The sequence below is a fragment of the Myodes glareolus genome, chromosome 6, assembly GCF_982192425.1.
Source record: "Myodes glareolus chromosome 6, mMyoGla1.1, whole genome shotgun sequence".
In the NCBI taxonomy this organism is placed as follows: Eukaryota; Metazoa; Chordata; class Mammalia; order Rodentia; family Cricetidae; genus Myodes; species Myodes glareolus.
The window spans coordinates 943,672-964,160 of NC_142031.1; the positions used below are offsets into that span (position 1 = coordinate 943,672).

The 20,489-nt window shown below is 49.4% G+C and overlaps 2 protein-coding genes across 3 annotated transcripts; one reads left to right on the top strand and one right to left on the bottom strand.

Moving 5' to 3' along the window:
• Positions 1–1,431: 1,431 nt before the first annotated feature.
• On the bottom strand, positions 1,432–4,907 carry Ankrd65 (ankyrin repeat domain 65). Its single transcript, XM_048418249.3, has 3 exons — positions 4,234–4,907; positions 3,616–4,150; positions 1,432–2,652 (listed from the first exon to the last, which is right to left on the bottom strand). Exons 1-3 carry the CDS (start codon positions 4,416–4,418, stop codon positions 2,278–2,280), a joined length of 1,095 nt encoding a protein of 364 aa, XP_048274206.1. The 5' UTR covers positions 4,419–4,907; the 3' UTR covers positions 1,432–2,277.
• On the top strand, positions 4,205–11,318 carry Tmem278 (transmembrane protein 278). 2 transcript variants are annotated; one of them, XM_085690202.2, is made up of 3 exons: positions 4,205–4,329; positions 8,282–8,592; positions 9,426–11,318. In XM_085690202.2, exons 2-3 carry the CDS (start codon positions 8,314–8,316, stop codon positions 9,684–9,686), a joined length of 540 nt encoding a protein of 179 aa, XP_085546328.1. In that variant the 5' UTR covers positions 4,205–4,329; positions 8,282–8,313; the 3' UTR covers positions 9,687–11,318. The 2 variants fall into 2 exon arrangements, with proteins under 2 accessions (XP_085546328.1, XP_048273124.2); XM_048417167.3 differs by lacking the exon at positions 4,205–4,329 and adding an exon at positions 7,128–8,095.
• Positions 11,319–20,489: the final 9,171 nt, after the last annotated feature.

Below are 20,489 nucleotides of genomic sequence, written 5' to 3' on the forward strand. Positions count from 1 at the left end.
TCTATAAAAACTTGCTTGACTATGAATGTACATGAGTCCTTGGGATAATTTGCTTTTCAATTGTAATATGTAAAATGTTTAATTCCGTAAGGGATACAGAAAACATGCTGTTTTTTTTTTCTTTGTATTCACTGTAATCATTCACTTGGAAAACAGAATGTAACCACATTGTAATTTTTATACTGCCTGAAAGATTTTGCTGGGGTTATAAGATGTAAGAGAAAGAATAAAGAGAGAGTTAAAATAGATTAGAAGGAAAACATCAAGAATGAGAGAATGAAATCTCCAGGAAATGAAGACTAGAAGAACACAGAAGAATCAAGAAGGAAACATCAATACAGAGTGAGTGTCTTTTTTCCCTGGCGACCCTCAGATAGACCCTCAGAGTTGGTCTAATGTGCTGACTCTGTGGATTCCCTTTGAGCCCTGCCGTGCTGAAAGCTGGTCCTCCAGGCAATGTGTCATCCCGTCCACATTTGGTTGGCGTTCTACTTAAAGAAGAGTTTTCTGAGCTGAACACAGTGGTTTCCACCTGTAGCTCTAGTGCTCAGGTGTCCAAGAGAGGAGGTTTGTAATAGGTTTCTGCCAGCCTGGACTATCAAATAAAACCCTGTCTGAAAACAGTAAAAACTGAAACAAACAAACAAAAAAACTTTCATAAGTGTTGTAGTAAATGCCTTTAATCCCGGCACTTGGGAGGCAGATGCAGCCAGACCTATGTGAGTTAAGGGTCAGCCTGGTCCCAGGACAGCCAAGGCTACCCAGAGACACCCTGTCTCAAAAAAAAAAAAAAAAAAAAAAAAGTGTATCACTATATCCAGCTTCTTGAAATTTTTCTTATAACAGAACAAAGAAAGCCACAAATCAAGACACTTTTTAAAAAATCACTGGTGGAAATATCAGAAAGGTGTTTACAGCAGGTGGGCAAAGCTTTCCCATAAGCCTCATGGAACATACATCCATAAACTGGACTGTGTGTCCCGAAACTACAAGCCAAACGTCTCTTCTTTCAAGCATCTTATCACAGAGATGAAAGAAGAAACTAGTATGAAAGACGAAAACAAACAGTACATCCCCCGCAAACAGTGCAGGTAAGGGGGAGCCCCTGTGGCGGACAGACAAAAGAGGTTTTAATCAAATCTGTTACCACTCGACCCTCATGTGGAGGAGGCTGGAGCCGAGAAGCTATACTCCTGAGAACAGAGGTCAGCGTCTTCTTTCTCCAACAATTCTCATGTTTTTCTCCATGACCGTATAGGTGGTCTCTACCGAGAAGGAGGATTCAGGATTTTTCTTGTCCTGTTTTGGTCAAAAAGTCTCGGCATCACCCAAGGAAGCTCAGGGACAGGGGTTGTGACTCCTAGTGAAGCAGCAGAGTTAGCTCCACCAACAACAACAATCATGAATTTACTCCAGACATTCAGAGAATCATAAGGAAAAAAAAACCCACGCCTTTAATGATGATTTCTGGCTAACACACACAGAGACACCACCCTTGAGCAGAAATTCTTTGCAGTTTATCTAGATTTTGATCTATAACATTTCACTATACTGTCATCTGTAAATCCTGTTTAGGTCCAGCACAAAGGTACACTTTGAACATATTTTACATGAACTGGAAACTGCAAGTGTCGCCATTTAAACAAATAAGAGATTTACATGGCAAAATGTTGACCAATGTTGTTCTTTTTTATGTAGTTGTTAACCAGGGATATCTTTTTGCTTTGTTTTGTTTTTCGAGACCGGGTTTCTCTGTAGTTTTGGAGCCTGTCCTGGAACTAGCTCTTGTAGACCAGGCTGACCCTGAACTCATAGAGATCCACCTGCCTCTGCCTCCCGAGTGCTGGGATTAAAGGTGTGCGCCATCACCACCGGCTAACCAAGGATATCTTACTTGCCTGGAATAATTACAATCCTTTTGATACGTGAATATAACCTAATGGGTAGCAGTTTTTGTTGTTGGTTTGGTTTGGTTTGGTTTTTGTTTTTCGAGACAGAATTTCTCTTTGCAACAGCCCTGGTTGTCCTAGAACTTGATCTGTAGGCAAGACTGACTTTGAACTCACAGAGACCCACCTGCCTCTGCCTCCCAAGTGCTGGGATTAAAGGCTTAAACCACCACCGCCCAGTCCTGTGAACAAATCTCAACAAAAAGATATCCTCCATAACCCTAAACTCTTAATTTTGTTAGAAGTACAGCTCCAATTTCTCATCTTTCTGTAGTTTTTAAGAAGTTTGTTTAGTAAAGGAAATCAGGCAGTGCCTGGGGCAGGTACCCTATAGGGTCTGGGCCATTTCACCCCACTGTGACCTCAAGGAAGAGTTGGCTCCTCGGTTTAGCAAAAGATCTGTAGTGGTTCTGTGGCCACACTCCACAGCAAGGTGCAGAGGGGTCTTGCGGAGCCAGCCGGCAGCGTTGACCTGGGCACCCCTGTCCAGGAGATGGCTGACAACTTCTACGTGGCCTCTCCGGGCAGCGTAGTGCAGGGGCGTGAGACCCAGTGAGTCCTGAGAATCCACTTCGATGCCCTTGGCCACCAGCAGCTGTACAACAGGTAGATGTCCGCCAGCGGCAGCCCTGTGGAGTGCAGAGCAGTTGTTCCTGTCCGTGATACGTGGGTCTGCCCCATGGTCCAGCAGAACCTCCACATCCTGGAAAAGGAAAGGACGAAGAGAGAAAGAGCCCATTACCCTGGTTCAGAGGGACTGGTGTTTGCCGGGCCAAAATCCCTACAATTTTTCTTTTGGGAATGAATGGGATGAAATCCGAGGCAGCCTCAAATTCTTGGATCAAATTCAACACTGTGCAAAGGCTGTTACCCTTGGTGCTCCCTGGGCCCCACTGCTCTTGAGATTCAGCCAAATACTCTTTTTAAAAAAAAAATTATTATTTATTTATTATGTATACAGTAGTCTATGTGCATGTATGCCTGCAGGCCAGAAGAGGGCACTAGACCTCATTACAGATGGTTGTGAACCACCATGTGGTTGCTGGGAACTCAGGACCTTTGGAAGAGCAGGCAATGCTCTTAACCTCTGAGCTATCTCTCCAGCCCCCAGCCAAATACTTAAATAAATGATTGTTGACAGACATGGTGGCCCACACTAATCCCAGCACCCAGGAGTCAGAGGCTGGAGGATCTATGTGAGTTCAAGATTCAGCTAAGGGGCTGGAGAGATGGCTCAGCAGTTAAGAGCATTGCCTGCTCTTCCAAAGGTCCTGAGTTCCGCAACCACACGATGGTTCACAACCATCTGAAATGAGATCTGATGCCCTCTTCTGGCCTGCAGGCAGACATACAGACAGAATATTGTATACATAATAAATAAATATTTTTTAAAAAAGATCCAGCTAAGGCGACATAGCAAATTGCTGTTTCAGAAAAACTTAAATATTCACCCAATTCATTGCTATGGGCCACCATTCAGTAGGGAAGTTTTATAAGGAGGGTCCAACTGGGAGCCTGCTCACCTCCTAACCCCTCCTCCCTGCCCTCCTGTGCTTCAGCATCTTCCTGCCTGTTCCTCTCCTCCCTCAGAGCTTATGGAAGTAAGTGCAGAGAACCAAGCCCTTTGGCTTCCGGCACAGTCATTGCAGGTGAAGGCTGGACCTACTTGGTGGTGGCCTAGGCCAGCTGCCAGGCCAAGCGCGGTGACTCCCGTGCTGTCCAGGGCATCCACCTTTGCCCCTAGTGCCAGAAGAAGCCGCAAGGCTGATGCTCTTCCAGCTACCGCTGACACCAGCAGGGCGCTGTCCAGGTCTAAGCTGCCTCCCACAGTCAACAGCTCTAGTACAGGCAGTTGCCCACATGCCGCGGCCCAGTGTGTGGCGGTCCAACCTCTTAAGTCCTTCACAGCAGGGTCTGAACCTGGTGCGGCCAGAAGGCATGTAACCAGTAGTGTGCGGCCCAGCGCAGCTGCCCAGTGGAGAGGCGTGAGGCCCGTTTGAGAGCATGCCACCGCTGAGGCCCCACGCTGCAACAGTAGTTCCGCCACCTTTGAGTGTCCGTGCCAAGCAGCCTCGTGCAACGGTGTGCGCCCTACGTGATCAACTGCGCCTGCCAGGGATCCACGCTGCAACAGTAGGCGTACAAGGGGCACGTGGCCTCGCATCACAGCCAGATGGAGCGGAGTCCGACCTGCGTGATCCCTGTGGGGTGTGAAATACGTGAGGGTGCTTCCTATCCGGTCAGCCCTAGTTAGAGAAAGTCTGGAGCTAGTCATGCGGCTTACCTCTCCTCCACACTGGCACCTTGCCTCAGCAGCTGTATCACCAGGCTGGGAGCACCCCGCCACACTGCCTGGAACAGAGTACTCCAGGCTTGGGAGGTAAGAGGTTTCTCTGTCTTGTCTGCTGGAGCCGCCTCCCAAATCAGCTCCATCCACTGCAGTTCTTGCTCCAGCCTGCTGGAATCCATCTGGGAAGAGCATCCACCCTGAGGCCTCCTGCTGGTTCACCCTACCTGTCCCAAGTCACCACCGACTAGGGGGACTCAGATACCTCTTAGCCTTCTGAAGGGCCTTGGCTCCCAATTATCTCCAGAGGGAACTGGGTTCTCCCTCTTCTATTTCTAGGCTAGCTTCAATCTGGTGACCTTCCTCAGAAGTTTTTTTTCTTGCAAGTTGAGAGGTGGGTGCTACTCTTGGGAGGCTAGATTGAAGTTAGGAGTTGGCAAAGATCTGTCGCTTCCTTATGGACCATGCTGAAGTCACCTGACACTGTTTATTTAGTAATTTGAAGGGAGTCTCTGCCTGCCAGGGAGCAGCCTCTGCCTGAACACTCTTGTTCCCTAGCAGGCTACTAAAGCTCTTGGCCTCACTCCCAGGAACAAAAGCCAGGACAGGTTGGGAAGGACAAGCAGGAACATGCCTTGGATGGCAGCACCTCCTTCCTACCTTCCTCCAAGTAACACAAACTTTGATATGTTCTGACTTGCCCCCTCCCCCGGCACCCTGCGTTCTACCTGCCCCCACCCCAACCTGGGGCTGGAACCACCTCTCCTCCTAGCTTCAGACAGGGTTGGGGAGTGGACCCTGTTAGGTTCTATCCTTCTTCCTAATGAGATGCTTGGAATGAGAGAAAGGTTCACATTGACATCTGAACGGTGGGGTTGGTAACTCCTGGAGAACAGGTTAAGACAGGCTAGTGCAGGCCATGAAAGGGAAGAAATTTCAGTGGGAAGGGATGAAAGCAAGCAAGGATATTTCTGGGACAGGGGATGATAAGGACTCATGTCTAGAGGTAGAAAGGAGGCCCTGAAGGAACAAGGCTTTCATGTGGGCCTTTCACTCTGGGCCTGGGACAGAGAGGGCAGGGTCCCAGTATATATCTTACTACATAGCTTTAGCTAGTCTAGAACTCATTATGTACACTAATCTGACTTCGGATTCATAAAGATCTGCCTGCCTCTGTCTCCCAAGCACCTCTGAGGATACCTGCACTCATGTGAACATACCCACATATAATCAAAAAAATTATCAGGAGCTAGAGAGATGGCTCAGCACTTAAGAACACTTGTTGCTCTTACAGAGGACCAGGGTGAGATTCCCAGCACCTACATGGTGGCTCACAACCCATTCGTAACCACAGTTCCAGGGGATCTGACACCCTCTTCTGTGAGCACCAGGCATGCACATGGTGCATATTCATCCATGGAGCCAAAATACTTACACATAGAAAATAAATAAGTCATTAAAACATTTAAAATAAAATATCAGTCAGACATGATGATGCATACTTTTTGGTTGTTGTTTTCGATACAGGGTTTCTCTGTATATCCCTGGCTGTCCTAGAACTTGCTTTGTAGACCAAGCTGGCCTCAGACTTAGAGATCCACCTGCCTCTGCTTCCCAAGTGCTGGATTTAAAGTTGTAGGCCACTATGCCTATCTATTTTTAATCTCAGCACTCAGGAGGCAGAGGCAGTTGTATCTATATGAATTTAAGGTCATCCTGGTCCATATATTGAGTTCTAGGCTAATCGGCAAGGGCTATGCAGTGAGGTGAAGACTAAAATAAATAAACATATATATTTGCGTGCGTGTGGGGGGGGTTAAATTTATTTATTTATTATGTATACAATATCCTGTCTGTGTGTATGTCTGCAGGCCAGAAGAGGGCACCAGACTTCATTACAAATGGTTGTAAGCCACCATGTGGTTGCTGGGAATTGAACTCAGGACCTTTGGAAGAGCAGGCAATGCTCTTAACCACTGAGCCATCTCTCCACCCCCCTCCCCCTTTTTTTTTGAGACAGGGTTTCTCTGTAGCTTTGGAGCCTGTCCTGGAATTAGCTCTTGTAGACCAGACTGGCCTCAAACTCAGAGATCTGCCTGGCTCTGCCTCCCGAGTGCTGGAATTAAAGGTGTGTGCCACCACCACCTGGCGAACAAATATATATTTTTTCTTTTTTTAAGAAAAAATATTTATTTATTTATTATTTATTACGTATACAATAGTATGTCTACATGTATGCCTGTAGGCCAGAAGATGGCACCAGACCTTATTACAGATGGTTGTGAGTCACCATGTGGTTGCTGGGAATTGAACTCAGGACCTTTGGAAGAGCAGGCAATGCTCTTAACCGCTGAACCATCTCTCCAGCCCATAAATATATATTTTTTTAAATTACAAGAGTGTGGAGCAAATTTACAACACTTAAAATTTTTTGGATGTGTTTATTTTACTTTATGGGTATGAACATTTTTCCAGAATGTATATGTGTGTACTACATGCATGCCTGGTGCCTACAAAAGCCGGAAGAGGGCACCAGACCCTTTGGAACTGTAGTTACAGAAGATTATGAGCCAACATGTGGACGCTGAGAATAGAACCTGGGTCCTCTGCAAGATGGACCACTGAGCCAACTCTCCAGCTCCTGCAACACTTTTTAAAAATATTTTTATTTTTCTTATTTCAGTTGTATGCTTGTGAGTGTGTATGTGTGTGCATGTGTGTGTATAGATATATGAATATGTGGGTAGGAAATCAGAGGCATCAGAGCCTCATGGAGCTGGAGTTATAAATGGTTGTGAGCTGCCTGAAGTAGGCGCTGGGATCCAAACGGAGGTCGTTCTACAAGGACAATATGTGTCCTGAACCTCTGAGCTATCGTCACCTTACAATATTCTTTACTCTAGATTTATTACCCAAATACACAAACAGCCACGGTCACATCTGGCTGTGCCAGGCATGCCAGTGAAAGCAAGCTGCCTTTCGTGAAGCATATCAAATGTCACCTGGAAAGCTGTCCAGGATCGGAAGATATTCAAAGGAAAGTTGGAAGTGACAAAATCCACTGGAAGAAATGGTACAGAAGGGGAAACATTAGCTCATTAAGGGTCAACAGCTTATGTAAGTAGGGCTTAAATGCTGTCCTCTGTGTACTTCTCGTGTGAAGGCATTTTAGCAATAGTAGGGGTTAATGGTGGAGCTTTCAGTGGATTGCATGTTCTCATCATCTGAAAAGCCTGTTGTGTGCTCCCGCGATGGATTGGATTCAGTGCAGAGCAACTGGAGCGGCTGTTCATCGGGTGACTGCTATCTGCCAGGTACTCCAGTAAGCATCCTCTGAACCACTCCACAGCATGGAGTCACCTGGTGGCTTCATCTTTTCTTTTTTAATGATTTATTTGTTTTTATTTTATGTGCATTGTTGTTTTGCCTGTGTGTATGTCTGTGTGAGGCTGGATGCCCTGGAACTGGAGTTGGAGACACCTGTGAGCTGCTATATGGGTGCTGGGAATTAAACCCAGATCTTCTGGAAAAGCAGCCAGTGTTCTTAAGCACTGAGTCCTCTCTCCAACCCTATGGTGTTTTCTTATACTGACACCAAAGAGGGGCCTACTTGTTAGAAAAGGGGAATTGAAAGGACTAGGGCTAGGACATGAGTTAATGGTTTGTCCCTAGATGGCAGCTCTTGATAGGACATTTGTCATAGCCAGGATCTGTGAAATGGAGCCATTGTTTGGGAGAACTGGAAGCTGGGAAAGGGTGGGCTGTAAGGAAGGAGGGCCATAGTACTCAGATAGGGATAGCTGTGTGAGACCTAACCAGAGGAGCTGCCTTCATTTGCCTGGCAAAGAGGCCCAACAAGGTAGTGGGGAAACCGTGACAGGGGTGTAGCCCTGGAGACTGATATCCGGCGCTAGACTAAACTGGACAACAGTCCACTCTCTGGTGGCTAGGATCTAGAAGTGAACTGAACCGGGGGAGGGTAAAGGATCTCTAGTCTGGGCTTGGCGGTGGGAGCTAGTCCTACCGCCTACTACTGTGATCTTAGGGAAAGCATCCTTCAAGGTCCACCGCCAGGACATGAGTGAGCAGCAGGAGATGGAGGCAGAAGAGGATGAAGGAGGCACTTCAGACACGGCGCCCATGCTACCCCAAAGAAGGTCTGCTGACTACCGTATCCCAGTCCTGGTATGCCCAGGGTGGCCTATCCTGACCACCGAAGGCCTCAGGACCCTGCTGCTGCCTGGCCGGGCTCTGGTTGTGTTCCTGTGCCATCTGCTGCTACCTGGGACAGTCTTCCTGCTGGTGTTGCTGCCAGCTGCTGCCATTGTCTACCTGGGATTCCTGTGCCACTCAAGGGTGAGCATTGGCTAGTCCCTGTGGGGTGGGAGTCCTGTGGAGGTTCAAGTCTCTTGGGATGGAAGGTGAATCTACCCCCTTCCAGCCCTGCCCCTTTGTATGCGGAGATGCATGTGTCCTCTTCTGCCAACACCCCTACCAGCTGCAGACAAAGAAAAGCTTTTGTTTGTTTCTCAGGGAACAGCTGTCTTGCCTGTCCCAGGCCTCTTAGCTTTGTACCAGTAGGCACCAGGGCCTGGTCAGTGAGGTCGAAGTGGAGATAGGAAGATAAATTGTCAGATTTCACCTATACTCAGTGCTTCTCCACTCTTCCCCAAACCCTCTAGACCTGGTCTGGGCTTCCCCACCTGTGGAGAGAGCTATGGCTTGATCTCTATATAGATGGTCCCTATATTCCTTTCTGTGGCTTTCGGTGTGGGAGAGAAATGGTGAAGGTACAGCTGGAGGTCAATACTAGCTGTCCATACAGGTAAGGGCGGTGGGAAAGAGCACTGATGGGGACAGGAAAGCTGGGTTGGGAGAGCCAGGGAAGTTCTCGGAGTCTTTCCTTCAGCCCTACCTGGGCCATTTATAGTCTGGGTTCCAGATATCCCCAAAAAAGACTTCAACACTGCTTGGCCCAAAGCAACCACAACTCAGGCCAACTCTTGGTTGTAGTCTGGCAATTTATGTCCTGTAAGGCCCCACTTCGCTCTCCAGGCCCCGCCCCTTGTCTCTCTGGACTCTGCCACAATCTCTAGGTCCTCTCCTCCAGTCCTCGGACCCTGGTCCTTCCTCACGACTTCACCACCCTGGTGCTTCCCGGTCCGACCCTATGCCTCCACCGTCCGCAGGTTCATCCAGCCCCGGGTCCACGGTGCCGAGCGCTACTCTCCGATCGCGGCTCTGCAGCGCTCATTGTGTTCGGATTCCTCTCCCTGCCGCCTCTCCTGGTACTCGCCTCCGCCGCCCGCTCCCTCCTGGTCCGGCGACTACGCCCTGTCCTGCCTACCCCGGCGAGGGCCCCCGAACCGCGCCGCCCACAGAGATGCAGCGAAGAGGAGCTGGCGGGCGGCCGCCCTGACGAAGAGAAACAACTTTGTGTTTGGGTCTGATGCCTCAGAGACGTCTCCGTGTCGAGAGCCTCCACTTGATTCCAGAAAGTGGACGGACGAGTGGAGCGGCCGCCTCTGGGCTCTGAGCGCAGTGCTCGAAGTTGCCAGGAGATGGCAACCGGGTCCCTTGGACCGGGTTGGTGCTTCTCTCTCAGAAGAGGGAGGTGAGAAGGTGCTCTGGGGTCTGCTCCCTCACCAAGCCAATGCGTTCCACTCCTACCTGTGGTCAGCAGCCAGCTTTGCGGATATCTATGCCTCCCAAAACCAAGCTAGTCCTAGAAGCTCCAGTGTGATCAGTAGCAACCAGACTTTATGATTAATCTTGAGACTCAGGAGTCATCTTGAGTCTCAAGGTTGGCCCACGACCCAGGACAAGGCTCAATTGTGCCTAAGTCAAACATTTACTAGGTCAGGCTTTGCCCACACTTAGTCTGCGACCAGGATTAGTGGCTCAGTAAGTCCAGGGTCAGCACTCTGTTTATAGTGTGTTTGTTTTTTAATATATAGTTTACTTTATGTTCATTGGTGTTTTGACTCCATGTGTAAGGGTGACTACATGTGTATCTGTGTAAGGGTGTCCCAAGCCCTGGAACTGGAGTTACAGACAGGTGTGAGTTTCAGTGTAGGTACTGAGAAGTGAACATGGGTCCTTTGGAAGACCAGACAGTGTTCTTAGCCACTGGGTCATTTCTGCAGCCCCTAGTACTCAGTTTGTGTTCTGAACCAGGTATCAATGTGTACCCAGACCTGAAGCTCAGTCTCTGACCAGGGTTCTTTCTTCCGAGACAGGCAGCAGAGTAAGAGCCCAGTTTACAATGTGAGAGATTTTGTTTGTTTGTTTTGTTTTTCGAGACAGGGTTTCTCTGTAGCTTTGGGGCCTGTCCTGGAACTAACTCTTGTAGACCAGGCTGGCCTCGAACTCACAGAGATCCACCTGGCTCTGCCTCCCAAGTGCTGGGATTGACGGTGTGAGCCACCACCAACCGGCTACAATGTGAGAAATTTTAAGATTTATCTTTGCATTTGGCACGCTACAGCTTTACTAACAAGTTCCTATGTATGGGTAAATTACCATCCTTCTTCCACTCCTCCTCCCTGTCTCCTATCTCTTCTTCTTCTTTTTTATAATTTATTTATTTATTATGTATACATAATTCTGTCTGCATGTATGCCTGAAGGCCAGAAGAGGGCACCAGACCTCATCACAGATGGTTGTGAGCCACTATGTGGTTGCTGGGAATTGAACTCAGGACCCCTGGAAGAGCAGGCAATGCTCCCAACCACTGAGCCATCTCTCCAGCCCCTCCTATCTCTTCTTCCTCCTTCTGCTCTCCTTTCTCCTCCTTTTCTTCCTCCTTCTTTCAGGTCCTCCTACATACTAGAACTAGAATATCATATTTAATTTTTCAGTAATCCCAAGAAGGAATTCCAAACCTTATCTCTACCACTGAGCTATATCCTTAGCTCTGGACATGTTTTTAAAAATTTTTTTTGATTGGTTTTTGAGACAGAGTTTTTCTGTGTAGCCCTGACTGTCCTGGAACTCACTCTGTAGACCAGGCTGGCCTCGAACTCAGAGATCTGCCTGCCTCTGCTTCCTGAATGCTGCAAATAAAGGCATGCACCACCACACCCAGCTAATAAGCTTTCTCTTTTCTAGACAAGATTTCTTTGTGTAATTCTGGATGTTCTGGAACTAGATATGTAGACCAGGCTGGCCTCGAACTCACAGAGATCCACCTGCCTCTGACTCCCGAGTGCTGAAATTAAAGGCGTGCGCCACCACTTCTCAACTAAGATTTACTATCACTATTTTTTAACTTTTTACTGATTCTTTGTGAATTTCACATCACGTGCTCCGTTCCCATTCATTTCCCCATCCCTTCGTAACCACCTCCTGCCCTTGCAACCTCCCAACCCCCAATAAAATAAAATTGAAAAGAAAAAAAAAACAACTTGTCATGGAAGCCGTAGTGTGTCACAGTGAGTCACACAGTGTGCCCATTAGTTCATCCATCTTTGCTTACAAGTGCTCACTGCAATGAGTCACTGATCTAGTTTATGGCCTCTGACTTTTGCTACACTATTAATACTGGGCCCTCACTGAGACTCCTCTCGGATATCCTGTTGTTGCCCTGTGTCATGGAAACCCTGCAGCTTTGAATCTGCAGGACTGTCTCCTTCACATCCTCTAGCTGTTCACAGAAGGGGTGGATGTTGGGGTGGGTCAACTCAGAGCCCTGGTTCTGGGCCTGGGTGGTAGATGCCCAGCTCTCCCTCATCCTCACTACCAGGTCACTCTCTCCAGCACTGCCTCAGCTAGCTCACCCAATTTTGCAGGCAGCAAGAGGCGGGGCCAGTTCTCTTGCTCTCAAACCTTGGGCTGGCCTACCTACCCACACCCTACCACCAGGGCCAGCTCTGCTGTGCTGCCTAGGCGAGTTGAAGGGGCCACCCTTCCTCCTGAGCACTGCAGTTGATGAGGGGCAAAGTCAGCTTTCCTGCTCCCATCTGCAGGTGACAGGGGCAGAGGGGAGGGCGGAAGGAGGGGTGAAAGGCATCTTTCCTTCTCCCGTGCTACCACATGACAGATGAGGTGACTCTGGGGTCAGCTCTCCCCTTTCACCCCCTCAGGGCTGGTTCACCTGTGTCTGCTCCAGACAACAGGCTCAGCTCCGCTGTGCTGCCAAGGTGAGGTGCAGGGCCGACTCTCCCTGGTGCTGCTTCCAGTGAGGGGCAAGGCCAACTCTGTGCAGCTTTTGGACATTAACATGGTCCCAGGCGGCAGTCCAGACCCGGGACATACACATGGCCTTTGGTGGTGATATGGGTCATGGACATCGACACAGACCCCTGCTGGAGACATGGCCCTCAGTGGCAGCATGAACCTGGATTCACCATGGTCTCAGGTGGCTTCGCAGGCTACTCACCTCAGGCTGTTTCTCTCCACCTTCGCATCTTCAGATCCGCCTCTCTTCATAGTACTCGAACCGTCCTTCTCTTTCCCTTTCTCTGCCCCACGCTTGCACGTCACAGTGGCTGTGGGTGGGGTCTCTAGGACAGTAAAATTGTAATTCAACATAGAGCTGTCCAATCTCACAGTTGAACCACTACCACAACCAGCTAGAGAGATTAGCAGATAGGCCAGCGATGAGATGGAAATACAACAGGACATGTCCAGCCAGTGGCAGGGCTCCATTCTGCGGGTTCTGCTCTCCTGCTAGGACACAGTTCCGGGAGTCACAGCAATTTGTACAGCGGCCGGTTTTCTCAAAGGAAGAAGGCCTGGGCCCGCTAGCCCTTGTGGTGGTTACCAGCTCGACTGATGGACAGTGTCGTTCACCTTTCCCAAGGAGCAAAAACAGCAACCACTTTTGTGTCTTCTGTCTCTCCTCACTCCATAGAGCACAAAGTGCCTGTCCTTCATTTCTCCACCACACACTTTCTCTCTCCCGTCACTCCACCAACTACTCACTTCTCAGAGAGTGCCCAGCTGGGCTCAGGGAAGCAGTGTTGTCGTTGTGCTTCCCAGAGTACCCGGGTGGCGTGGCTGGCTTCGGTCCACAGGTTTATCTTTTTAATTTTAAGTGTAGACCAGGCTGGCCTTGAACTCAAGGATCTTTCTCTCAGGCGCTGGGATTAAAGGTGTGTGCCATCACACCAGGTTAAGCCTTGAGCATTTTAAATGGGAATTCTGCCACTTCTACCACTGAATGAACCTTCTAAGCCCTGGTTAGGGTTTTTTTTGTTTTGTTTTGTTTTGTCAATTTCAAAAAAAGTGAGAGTCTTTTGAGAAGAGTGAATCTAAATTGATTGGGCTGTGGGCAAGACTGTGGGGCGTTTTCTTGATTAATAATTGATGTACTAGTTTCATGGCCTTTGATACAGAGTATTCACCCTTTTACCCCCACACCTCAGCATGTCTGTCTGTCTCTGTGTTCAGGAAACTCACTTTTCTATCTGTTCCCTTCAATATCCTGGTTGCTTCTTACTGTTTGTGTTATTTTTTTTGTTTTTGTTTTTTTTTCAAGACAGGGTTTCTCTGTGTAGCCCTGGCTAAACTGGAACTCACTCTGTAGATCAGGCTGGCCTTGAACTGAGAGATCTGCCTGCCTGTTCCTCCTAAGTGCTGGGATTAAAGGTGTGTGTGTGTGTGTGTGTGTGTGTGTGTGTGTGTGTGTGTGTGTATACATGTATGGGAGTGCATATGCACAATGTGAGTATGTAAATCAAAAGACAACTTTTAAGAGCTGGAGGTCTCAGGAAGGAAGAAACTCAGGTTGACAAAGTTAGTAGCAAGTGCCTTAACCCCCTGAGCCATCTAACTGGTTCTTTGGTTTGGAGTTTTGTAATGTTTAATTTGGGGGGGTTAGTGGAGCTTTTGAGATTTATATGTTCTTATAATTCAAGCAACATATTAAAAAACATGTGTATTATAATTTACCTGGAATCTAGTTATAACAGAGTTTTTAAAAATTTTAACTTTTATGGATCTATGTTATCCAGGCTGGTCTAGAACTTATGATCCTCCTGCCTTAGCCTCTCATGTACTGGAATTATAGAAATATGCTATTATGCCCAGACCTAAATATCTCTTAAAGGATCCAGCACACTATTTTGCCAGTGTGGTTCAGCCTGTAACCAGCACAGCCAGAGCTCAGTCTATGGTCTGGATCGAGCTGATTTTGTGGCTGCAAGCATAGCCCAGCGTGTGGCTGGCTCAGGTCTATTGGGTGTCTTGTATGTCTTAGGGTTTTCCAACCTTCATGTGTGTCCAGTTTTGATTCCTTTCCTGAGCAGACAGAGTGACGGAGTCAGCTGGTCACCAAACTGCCCAGGAGTGCTTCCTTCTCCTCCTGCCAGGAACTAGTCTGGCCACCCCCAGAGGTTGAAGATGAAGACTCTCCTGGGAAGCAGTTGGCTGAGGTTTGGATCTGCCTGGCCCCAAAACCATCAAAACAACAGCTGGGCCTGGTGGGGGTGGGGAGGTGACTGCAGAGATCAACTCATAAGCTGAAGTTACTGCTGGCTGGGTGAGGAACTTTGCCATAGCATCTGTCTGGGACATTCCATTTCTGAAAGGTGTTCCCCAGCTTCCCAAGCCCATCTTGAGGCCTTGGGTGTCCTCCAGGTGGCCCTGGGAAAGTCTTAGGGAGGCTAGTGGAATGACCTACTTTAGCCCAGTCTTTCAGATTTTCTTGTTCTTTAATTTAATTTGATTTTTCCGGGCATTTCCCAAAGGAACTCTGTGTGCAGGGCATGATGGTTTACACCTGCAATCTCAGCACTAGGGAGGCTGAGGCAGAAGAGCTGCTGTGAGTCTGAGGCTGGCCTGGGCTACAAAATAAGACTGTTGACAAAAAAGAAAACACCATTGCTCTGTGAATGGTGCTGGATATAACAGGGGGTAGTCTGGTGTTTACGTGAGGCAAACAGATGACCTAGGTTCCATTCACACAGCATCACATACAAAAAAAAAATGCTGTGGAGACTGTATGAGGTCTGCAGAAGGGTCTAGGGTCTGTATTTATCAGTGAAGAATAGAGCTAAGCCAGCAGATAGAGCAGACAAGTTGGCTCCCCACACAAGCAGGCACAGGTCTGGGGTCACTGCTCCTTCGGGGCCCCTTCCATTTCCACCACCACATGAACAGGTCATGGAAAGGGGGTTTGGGACTGAAGGGAAAGAAGAGAGGGGCTGGTTCTTCAGAGGACAATGATCCTGTCCCCACCCCTGAGGTAATCACTGGCCTTCACCTAGCCTACAGTCTCCTGCCTTGGCAGGACACCGGCTGGGCCCCACAAGTGTTTGTCTCCCAACTCTTGCCTAGCATGAGTTCAAGACAGAAGCCTCCTTTAGGACCTAGGATCCTCGTGTCTAGATTCTAGCCTGAAAGTCCAGAGCAGCCTCTTTCTGCTAAGGGCCTCTATCTCCCCATCAATAAACTCCCACGTGGGTTTGCTGCACGCTGTGACTCATTTCTTGCCACCACTAAACAATACTTCTCTTTACTTCCTCAGGGCTACAGATAAGCTTCAAAGTGGGAATGCTCGCTCCTTTCCTAGTAACTGAGGGCCCGCCTTATGGAAGGGAGCCTGGCTGGTGTATGCACACGTGTATGACTGCACCCTGCCTATATTCCTCTTATCTTTGGGTGAGAGCATCAGCACAGGTAAAGAGACTGGGCACAGTGAGATTCCCATCTTCCTTAAACCATGTATTCATTCACAAAGTATTTACAGACACACCCTCAGACAGTACCAGCCAGGAGGGGCACTGGGTTTAGCCAGCTTCCTCCATCCAGTTTTAGGTCTGGGCTTAAACTCTAGCCTTGCTCCCCTTCCAGACATGGGTTGGGCTTTGGTAGAGGCAGGAACTGAGCCCGGAGTGAGGGGGTTGGGGATGCTGAGTAGGAACAGGCAGGACTGGTGCTGGCCCTGAGAGCTGAGGCCACTCCTGCTGCAAGATTCCCTTTCAAGACTATCTGGACCCTCCTCGGGATGGGACAGGAAACTTGGGTCACCTCTTACAGAAGCAATCCAGCCAGGATCCAAAGCTGGAGGTCCCGTGTCAGGATGGATCATTCCTGTTCAGCTAGTGGCACATTTGGGGCTTGCAGCCTGTCTCTGAAGGCTGTTTTTCTAGGAGCCCGGAGTCAGCCATCCTTGACTTCCACACCCTCCAAGCTTCTCCTAGTACTCAGAATCACATCATCCTCCCTGTGGTCTGAAGGCCACAGAGCCTGGCTTGCTTCCTCTCTCCTAGCCCAAGCAGCCTGCCACATACTCGCACTCCTACCTACAGTCCTCCAGCTCTTGGCACTTGCCGTTGCCTCTGCCTGTAACGTTTTCCCTTCTCATAGCTCCCACCACAGGGTACCCATCTCACACAATTATACCCTTCTCAGGGAAAATAAGCAGCCCTGTGTATTAGTTACTTTTGCGTGTCTGTGACCACAATAGTACAACTGACAGGAACAACTTAAGATTTGCTTCAGCTCAAGATCTCAGAAGGTTTCAGTTCGTCATAGCAGGGAAGGCAGGGTAAAGTCGTTCAGACCATAGCAATGGAAGGTGCTTCATATCACAGCAGGCCAAGAAGCAGCAAGCAGCAACATGAGCCAGTAACTGGTCTTTAACCCTCAAAAACCTGCCCTCAGTTAGGCACAGCCTTCTAAAGGCTCACAGACTCCTAAAGCTTCATGGACTTCAAAAAACTAACTAGGGAACGAGTGTTAAAAGCATGAGTCTGGGGATCATTGCAGATTCAAATCATAACACCCGGCACCATTGGGCAGTGGTGGCACATGTCTTTAATCCCAACACTCGGGAGGCAGAAAGCAGGCAGATATCACTGAGTTTGAGACCAGTCTGGTCTACAGAGTGAGCTCCAGGACAGTTAGGACTGTCTGCGTCTCTGCTAGAATGGATCTTTCCTACTGAGTCCTCACTTTGCAGCAGAACTTGAAGCACGGGGTTTGGCTCCATGCCTGTGTCTTCAGTGCAGAGACTGGGAAATTAAGGGGATTGTTTGCATCCACTCTATACTGAGGCTGCTCACCAAGCCATTTGTCTTTCCTGCTGCTCTAGCTGCAAGGGAAGTAGATTGGGGTCAACTCTGGTCCCTGAGGGTAAACAGGACCCTAGGTCTTCAGACCCAATCCTCAGGCTCTGGAACTTGCCCTACCAAAACTTGTCTAAAAGAAAGTAAAATAGATGGCAGGAAGGAGCTGAGGTCCCAGATGCTCTTGGCTGCTCCTTGACTGCTCTGAGATGGGACCATAGCGTTCGGGCTCACTCCATTCACTGCTCCAGGCCTCCAACAGCTGGTCCCACCATTTCCTGCTTCTGTGTTCTGATGTGTGCTTGGGTTTTCATGCTAGACACAAATTACATGACAAGTGGGACGGTGGTGGCACCCACCTTTAACCCCAGCACTCGAGAGGCAGAGGCAGGCGGATCTCTGAGTTCGAGGCCAGCCTGGTCTACAGAGCCAGTTCCAGAACAGCCAAGGCTACACAAAGAAACCCTGTCTCAAAAAAATCAAAAAAAAAAAAAGAAGGAAAAGGAAAGAAAAGAAAGAAAGAAAGATGACATTTCAGAGCATTTCAGCCTGGTGGAAGTGGGAGAAGCTCCCCCCTTGGCACTTACCCTAGTTAGCTTTAACTTGATACAGTCAGAGCCATCTGAAAAGGAAGTCTCAGTTGAGGGATTCTCGGATCAGACTGGTTTGTAGGGAATTATTTTGTGTGTTAATTATTGTAGGAGGACCAAAGCCATTACCTGAACAAGTGGTCCTGGGCTGTATAAGAAAGCTAGCCAAGCATGAGTCAGTGAGGAAGTCCACAGTGTTCCTCCATGAAAAACATAAAACAAGACAAAAATATGACAAACAGCAGCTCATAGTTCGGGTGGTGAGGCAGGGGCAGGGCAGGCAGCTCCGTCCTCATGTGGGGTCAAGGGTCAGGTCAGAGGCCCTAGGAGCTGCCCTTTTCCCTGGGGTTGAGCATGACCACAGCCATCTGTGGACAAAAGGCCCTTCTTCTCTGCAGAAGCCTGACTGTGGGAGGAAAAGAACATTCCCTAGGGTCCTTGGTTGAAAGCAGGGGCACTGTGTTAAAGGCAGAAGTGTCTCTAGACTTCAGGAAACCCCTCCACCTGCCTGCAGACAGACAGGGCAGGCCGGCTGCTCCAGGAAGTCACAGGGACTCCCTGTTTGGAGCCAAAGCCATTGTGGCGGGGATAGAATTAGCATCAAGGGCTGTCCTTGACAGGAACAGGCAGGGGCAGTCCCTGGGGGCTGAGGACTGAGGGCTCAAGGTCACCCTGGCCTGGCCCATCTTTGCCTATGACCACATTTTCTGCCCTTTCCTCCTCCCTGAACCAATCTCCCTTTAGAGAAAAGACTTCTGAACTATTTGTCCTTCCTTTGGTGTCTGCCTCAAGCCCAGCCCTGAGCCTGACCATTGCACCCCTGGCTGACCCCGTACTCCCTAGGATGTCTGTGTGTCTTCCCGAGGTGGAAACCACTGAGACAAAAGGACATGCTTTTTCTGGTGACTGATCAGGGGGAAGGGATGATGGGAAGGGTCCCAAGGAATCTGGCAGCAGGAGCACTTTGGGCTGAGCTCAAGTCAGGCAGGTAGCCCAGCCTGGACAGGGCTGGGTGGAGACTGGGCTGCCTGTGCCCTCTCCCTCTGATGGTGAGGCCAGAAGAAGGAGGGCAGCTGCTTCCTCAAGGGCCAGCGTCACAGCCAAGAAGATCTGCTCATTTTTTCCAGAAGGGATGGAAACAGGGCAGGCTGAGGTGTGTCTATAGGCCCGAGGGCTATGAACCTCTGCTTCTTCTAAGACCCAGGTCCCTGGCAGAGTAAGCGTTGTAGCGTTAGATGAAACGATCTGCTGGACACCCTCCTCCCGACCCCCATGTCCTCTGCTTGTTTACAGTGCCATCTCCATAGCAACCTTGCGTATTGAGAGCAGGGAGTTAGTTGGTGGCCCCTGGGAGGCACACTCTTTGAGAGACCCACACACACTGCTCCCATCCTCAAGACTCAGGCAGAAGTATCAAGCACTTTCTGGTCCATTCAGAGGCCTGAGGTCTGTGGAACGAAGCCAACACCCACTGCCAAGATTCCCGGCAAGCGGGTGGGGGACGGCAGCAGTACATAGCTCTTACTTGTTCCTGCAACAAGTCGCTCAGGCTCAGCTGTATGCTTCCTTTTTTAGGCAAAGCCAAACTCAGGCACAGTCCTCAAGGCCCCCGCAGCGTCTCACCTGCCAGAAACAGAGGAAGGAAAACCATTGAGTCCCATCCGTCCTACCCGCTGAGCATCCTCTTGCTGAGAGTGGGAAGGGAGGGGACATCCTGCCAGACACCCCCCCCACCCATGTGTGCCTCCATCCCGAACACTATCGTTACTCCACAGGGAAGAGTCTTAGGAGGGCGCCAGTCATGCAGCCCGCTCCCTACCCTGCCCCCCATGTCCCGTGTCCGTCCCGTCCCCCCCTGCTCCCCCCTCCCCCCCGTTGGTTTTTCGACACACGGTTTCTCTGTGTAACAGTCTTTGCTGTCTGGAACTAACTCTTGCAGATCAGGCTGGCAGGCAGCCTTCTCGAAGGGCTCAGTGTCCTGTGGACGACACTTTGGTCTGTGTTTTGGTATTGACTGCAGGGCCCTGCTCTGGATCATCAGTAGGTCTCTGGTCCTGCTAGGGTCTGACTAGGGCGTAGCCAGTCTATAAGGATGCAATAGGCCTTCATAGTCACACTGGATAGCTTCTGACTGCCTGGCTTATGTCTTTTCCTTCAAGAATTGGGGGAGAGTACAGGCAAGGCGGGGCTTTTCATTCTTTAAGAAGCTTCTTAAATGCTCTTGTCTCCTCTTGAAACAGTGTCTCTACTGGACAATCTTCAGAGAAAACCGGCTGCTCACCCAGCTTGTAGTCAAGCTGGGTCCTTGTTGGTTGAAGGGAGGTTGCTTCTTTGTATAGCCCCACTTCTAAGGCTCTCTTGGTTCTGACTTTAGGCGTTTTTCAGATCAGGAGCTGTGAGGAGCTCTAAGGGGAAAGGAGAGAGGTGAAGAATATGAACGACTATTATCACAGCCTACAAAAGAGAGATGGGAATGTTAGCGCATGCCCACATGTATGTTCTTTTGTGGCTGTTGCTTGTCACCGCAAGTCTGGGACCGCTGAGGCACGCACCGCTGTGCAGTCCGTGCAGATTGGTCTTTGAGCGCGCGCGACAGAGTGCACGCGCCTCCCACGCAGGGGGCGTGGTCACGAGAGTGGGTGTGGCTTCT

What these genes read in the sequence shown, in the direction of transcription:
- Ankrd65 (XM_048418249.3), bottom strand. Translation starts at nt 4,418, where the DNA reads ATGGATTCCAGCAGGCTGGAGCAAGAACTGCAGTGGATGGAGCTGATT. An exon ending in GGTGCCAGTGTGGAGGAGAG is followed by an intron (nt 4,151 to 4,233) that starts GTAAGCCGCATG and finishes CACACCCCACAG; the next exon opens with GGATCACGCAGGTCGGACTC. An exon ending in CTGGCCTAGGCCACCACCAA is followed by an intron (nt 2,653 to 3,615) that starts GTAGGTCCAGCC and finishes TTCCTTTTCCAG; the next exon opens with GATGTGGAGGTTCTGCTGGA.
- Tmem278 (XM_085690202.2), top strand. Translation starts at nt 8,314, where the DNA reads ATGAGTGAGCAGCAGGAGATGGAGGCAGAAGAGGATGAAGGAGGCACT. An exon ending in GATTCCTGTGCCACTCAAGG is followed by an intron (nt 8,593 to 9,425) that starts GTGAGCATTGGC and finishes CACCGTCCGCAG; the next exon opens with GTTCATCCAGCCCCGGGTCC.